The sequence below is a fragment of the Phaethon lepturus genome, unplaced genomic scaffold (genome assembly GCF_000687285.1).
Source record: "Phaethon lepturus isolate BGI_N335 unplaced genomic scaffold, ASM68728v1 scaffold23388, whole genome shotgun sequence".
Classification (NCBI taxonomy): Eukaryota; Metazoa; Chordata; class Aves; order Phaethontiformes; family Phaethontidae; genus Phaethon; species Phaethon lepturus.
The window spans coordinates 1520-7428 of NW_010557227.1; the positions used below are offsets into that span (position 1 = coordinate 1520).

A 5909-nucleotide genomic window follows, 5' to 3' on the forward strand; every position below is an offset into this window, starting at 1 on the left:
CTGCCCCCCACACCCCAGCGTCCCGGGCGCGGCAGCGCCCTACACCCCTATACCCTCACTGGGGAGGGAAGGGGAAGGTGGCGCCTCGGCGGAGAGGGGGCGCGGGGCAGAAGTGAGGTGGGGTGGGCTCGGCTCGGCTTCTCCGGGATGCCTGACAGCCCGTATCTGCAAATCTTTCTGGTTACATTTGTTTTGCAAATGGCTTCGCCAAGCACAGTTTGTTTCTTTGCCTGGCAGAAGAGCAAATTGGAAAGATTTGCAAGGATGGGGAGGGGGCATTGTCTCCCGAATCTGAAAATCATTATCCCCTGTCATTAAAGTGCCTTGACGAGAACGCTATATTGAAACAATGCATCGATTTCCCCCACGCGCACACACTATTCTCCCCGAGCCACACAAGAGCTGCCTGCTCCTCCCTCCTCGAGCCCAGAAAAGGGGGTTTTCCTTCGGGTTGGGATTTTGCTTGTGTTTGCTCGGCGGGTGCTGGGAGCCAGTGCGCGGCCGCGCAGCCGCCTGCGGTAAGGCGATGCTCGTGCCTGCTGTGTTCCTGGCGTGAGCGCTGTGCCGCTCCCGGATTGCGGCGCCGCTGCTATACTACTTACTACTCGCTCCATTGTAAACATCTGGGGCTGGATTTGCCCAGACCTCACACGCATTTCATTGTCTCTTTTTTTTTTTTAATAAATTATTTCAAATTAAAAGTCATATGGCTGTAGTTTCAGGCTTTTCTGTAGTACTAATTAGGCTTTTAGTAATAGCATGCTTCTGGTAATGTATTTTTGGCTGTCAGTGTTAGAAATGTACCCTTTTTTGCTTTTCCTGCCTGTGCAATCTCAAATTGAAGTAACTGTAGTAAATCACAATATATTGCATTGTAATTTAAGTGACTGCATCCCACTATAGGATCATGCTGAAAAAGTAAGCTCTGTTATACAAGCGTTGGAGGAAACTCTCTAACTTGCTTCACTGGTGGAGAACTGCATTTTGGTTCTTGGACTGTTTTACATAAATCTAGATAAACCTGGGGATAAATCTTCTGTTAAATTAAAACAACTTAAAGTAATTTAAGTAGATCCCTTGTTAGCCAGTGTGTAAAGTATGGAGTACTTCAGCAGGTTGCCATGCTGTATGAAAGACATTGCTGTTAATTCCACTGCATTTCTATTAAATACCCGTAATATAGGCTTGCAAACAGCGAGGAGAGGGCTGCTGTATCATATTGTCACTACTTCATTTGCTCTACCTTGCAGCTTCATACCTTATCATGCACTTAATGTTTGTAAAAGCTTTAGATGTCAAAGCAGCCGAATCTTACCCCCTCCTTTTCTATATTTCATAGAAAGCCAAATTCTTGAAAAACAGAGCTATGATGAAGGCTTGACTTTGATGAATTTGCATGGAACTAGATCCTAGCACTGTATTTCTTGGATTACTTTTATTTGTGGAGGAGGACAGTAGTGTCGTTCCCCTAAAATGGGGTTCTGAAAGCTTTGTGTGCATCTCTGAGAACACCAAGCCATTCTGTGTAGAATATCGCTGCCAAAAAGGTTATAAGGGGCCCAATCAGACAGCAGTGTATTCGGAGAAGTAACTACTCATCTGAGCAGTCCCACCTAGCCAGCAGAACTGTTCAGTGAGTAAAGTTGTACACATGCATGAGCTTCTGTGAGATCTTGCCAAGAAGAGGTAGAATACGCTGAAATGCACATATAAATCTTTCTTCTCTTTCAGTCTATGTGCAAGAACAACCCCCTGTAACTATAGGGTGTGGTTTGTTTTATTTTATTTTTTTCCTAGTTTTCCAGGCAGTGCATCAGAAAGAGAATCTGCATTCTTGGTGATGTCATGCTTATTGTCACATCTGCAGAGTATCTACTGAAAGAAGAATGTAATTTTTTTCATAGAAATGCAAACCAGTGCCATTATAGCACTATAGCATTATAGCCATAGCTGTATCCCATCCCTCAGGTTTATGTCCAGTGCAGAAAAGACTCTTGTTGTCTTAAAACTTGCAACTTGCTAACCACACTTACATCACAAAGTCAGATGTAGTGTACAACATCTTTAAATACAAAACAATTAGGATCTTGCTAGCAGAAGACAGGTCAAACAGTTGTATGTTCTCCTTTAATAGTCATAATTTGCAGTGGGAAATTGTGTGTTCTGTAAAAGCACATAGGCTGAGACCATTTAAGTAAATATTTACTCTGCCTTAATTTCAAGGGTGTCTGCGTAGCAAAATGTTGCAAGTGATTAACAAAATCTATGCTTTTCATAACCTCACATGTAGCTGTGCAATCAGAATGCTGCTGTAGTCTCCGACTGGACTGATTCCATGCAAATATGTTGTATCATTAAGGTAGTCTAAAATATATAATTACATGCAAACAAATTTTTGCCATACATAAAGGGTTAGCCAACCAGCCCACTAAATTGTAGCCTATTTAACATTAAAGGCTATTTAATCTCTAATATATGTTCCTCTTTCAAAACCACACTTTCCTAAACAAATAATAGTGACTATTGACACACAAGACTCTCTTTGAAATATTCTAATTTGGGGGCTAACTTTCTTTTTCTCATATGCTAATATTTAAAATCCATTTATGCTGCAGTAAAGTCTTATCTGTAGGGCTGTAAGATCATGATATGTTGTGTAATTAGACAATAGTTTTCATGGCTGGCTGCCAATTAAGCACTGTAAGAAGAACAGTTGGAGAAAGTCAGAATAAACATTCAGAAAAAAGAATTTAGTCCCTGGCCTTTAAAATGGCTCAAGTAGCATTCATAGATATGCTCTATAAATACTGTGTTGAGTGCACTAAAGTTTATTTTGGCAGATGTTTTCCAACTTGATTGCTTGGAACTATTCCATCAGCCTTTCTCTACCTCTATAGGGTAATGGGAACAGAGGTGGCTTCTGACTGCTCTGTCAGAAGGCTGGGGGAACTTGCAGCATTTGGCATAGATGGGGGATATCTGTCCCTAGATAGAAGTAGGACACTTCTTAGGTTTTGTTTTATTGTTCCTTACATCTGGAGTTTTGTCCTCAAAATGCAACTACTCGGTACTAGCTCATCCCTCAGCACCACAGCTATGAAGTCCCTTGTCCCTGTTCTTGATAGGGCTATTTGCATGCATGCAGCTGTACTGCTTTCTGGTGACTTAAGTACTTGTGGGGGGAAAACAAAACCAAAAAAACCTCCAAAGAGTAATTAGAGAAGCTTTTGCTATAACTTGAGATCTGGGCTGACCAAGAGGAGCTTAAGCCATATATAAAATTGGAGAAAAAACTGCATGTGTGCAGATTCTGACTTTACTTGCACCCAGAAAGCTTTCTTGAAGATAGTGAAACTCTTTAGGTTTAATGAACAGCATGCATTGGGCTACATGATATATGATAAACTGATTCAGGAAAACTTGAACATATTTTCGAGTGTTATGCTATTTTTAATTGACTTTTAAGGCAATTGTTAAGTGTTATGAAGCACATACTTCAAATTTACAGGACAGATCTTAGTAGCTGAAGAATGGTAACCCAATATGCAATGTTAACCTGCAGTCTGTAGGAGGAGTTTTGCCTCAGCAAAGGCCAATAATTAGGTACGTATTTAGGGAGCGGAGTCTGTGTCATTGAGCCTGGATATTAGTGGGAAGAATTGCTGGAGCGATTCCTGCGGGCATTGGACCAAGCAGTGCTATGCAAAACCTACGGTAGATGGCGGCACAGCCACTGTCTGGTGTCACCTCTGGTCGAAGTAGGTGGACAAGGGGATGGATCCTCAGCTGTATAAGCTAATTAAGCCCTTTTAGCTTTGCTTGAGCTAACACCAGCTGAGAGGCTATTAATTGGCTGCCTGAGCATCCACGGTGGATTAATCCAAACAGTGCAAAGGCATTGCAATTGCAGAATAAGAGTGTTTACTGGGAGAGCTAGCTACTTCTCACAAGTTAACCTATTCCAGGCTTTTCCCATGAGTATGCGATTATGTTTTATACATAGCTTTAGGCTCTGCTGAAGTCCCTGATCGTATTTGGTTTTGTTTTAGTTAGTGTGGGATCAGATTAGCAACATAGTGACTAATAGCAAGAAAGTTTTGAGTCTCATTCTGTAGCTTAAAATATTGTAAACAACCACTCTAATTGCTAGAAGTGCTGAACTTTACTGAGGGTTTTAAGTGTGTGCATATATACATGACATATAAATACAGATTTATACTATATATTGGGTTATATACATTAAAATAGTATTAAAATTGTTTGGATTAAGTATACTCAGTTTGATAGCTTTTTGATTATACCTCAGGTGTAGTAAAATCATAAAGCTTGATAGGTACATTAACCTCAGATGTACAGCTCAAACCACATTAGAATACTTGGTAAAATGTGTTCTTTTACTACTGAACATTTTTTTAAGCTAGCTGTTTTGGGGTTATAGACTCTTCACAAGCTGGTGTTTGTAAATGTGAGAACTTTTCTCCATTTTTCTAAAGACTGATTAGTGGGTGTATGTGTTTTGTTGTTTTACTCTCCATAGAGATCTGGTTTATTTTTTTACTGATTAAAAAGACTTAAAATAGGAAATAGTACTTAGTGAAGTAATTTGAATCTTAGGTTCCTTAATATGAAATGTATATGTTCTTATGGAGATGATTTCTCACTTTAAGTATTTTCTTCCGTTCCCCTGCAGAACTTGGTTACATACTTTATAACCAGCAGTATACAACCTTAGGCACTTAGGATTTATGAATGTGGAAAGAACTGTACTATTTAATGTCTACATGACACACTCCTGTTACCCTTACTGCACTCCTGCCTTGTGGACCTTCCATGTTGATGCTGTAGCCCTGTCATAAATCTGTTCAAAATATACAGTTGTAAGAAGTCTTTTTGTCTTCATAAATCTAACTTATAGTCACTTGTGAAAAAGGAAGAGTTAGGGGCAATTGGAAGTTTGTTCTTAAAACCTCAGAAAAATGAGACCAAGGGGCATACAGGCTTATAGATGCCATGCTGCTGTTTTAATGGGAGGGTTCTCAGGTAGTGGCTTGGTCAAAGCTTCCCTTGAAGATGGCGTTATCTGAGTGAGCACTACAGAATATGCTTACACTTTTGAAACATCTTGGATGCATTCAGTTGTAGGATAAGATCCTCTGTTTTGAAATAAGGCATTTTAAGATGACTTTCAGATGTCTTTGAGCTGCGTGTGTGAATAGGTGCCCTTTCACTTCAAATGGGAGTCAGATCAGATCCTGTGATAGGGGAGTCTTCTTCCACAGAGCCTTTCATTTTGGAAAAGGAACAACCCTTCTATGAGCAAATCTTCTTAACCTGTGTGTCTTAAGTTAAAAATAGCAGGTGCCTGTATGAACATAGGACATCATCTCCTCTCGTGGAGGATTCCTGACTTCCTCTGAGCAAGTAATATAATCGTAGAAGGAAGGTTCTAAATAGGGAAAAAACATCTTTGTAAACAATATTGTATTTTTATTCTTAAGCTTAATATTTGGGATGATAGGAATAGTGGCAGCAAAGCAGAGAAATGATTCAGTCAACTTGGGATTTGTTATAATGTTTCCTTCATGGCCTGTTTTTGTTTGTTTTTTTCAGTTTTCTGAAGAGCTTCCTGAATCAAGCTCTTACAGTCCCTTCTTCCCCAAAATAGCAGAGTTGAAATTTCAGCTTCCACATTTTGAACACTTGCTACCATTGCTTGCAGTCACCATAAGACACTGAACTACCTTATCCTAATATTCTGGGGTTTGTCATTTAATGAACTCTTTGACACTTTGAACAGCACAAATAGTTTGAATGTTTATCAGCATTGCCAACCAATGTCAGCTCGATGAGACTGCATGGAGAAGTAAGCTTTGCTTGCTTTGGGCTATGAAAACCAAATTATCAGATCA

General features: G+C 40.0%; 1 protein-coding gene across 1 annotated transcript in view; it reads left to right on the forward strand.

The window, feature by feature from the left end:
* The window catches only part of LOC104625159 (fibroblast growth factor 10-like), a gene marked incomplete at its 3' end in the record, with an annotated part of 4313 nt that extends 443 nt beyond the window's left edge, over nucleotides 1-3870 (forward strand). Inside the window, exon 2 of the mRNA XM_010292718.1 lies at nucleotides 3814-3870. Coding sequence (XP_010291020.1) covers nucleotides 3814-3870 — 57 coding nt within the window. The remainder of the gene's footprint in view (nucleotides 1-3813) is intronic.
* Nucleotides 3871-5909: the final 2039 nt, after the last annotated feature.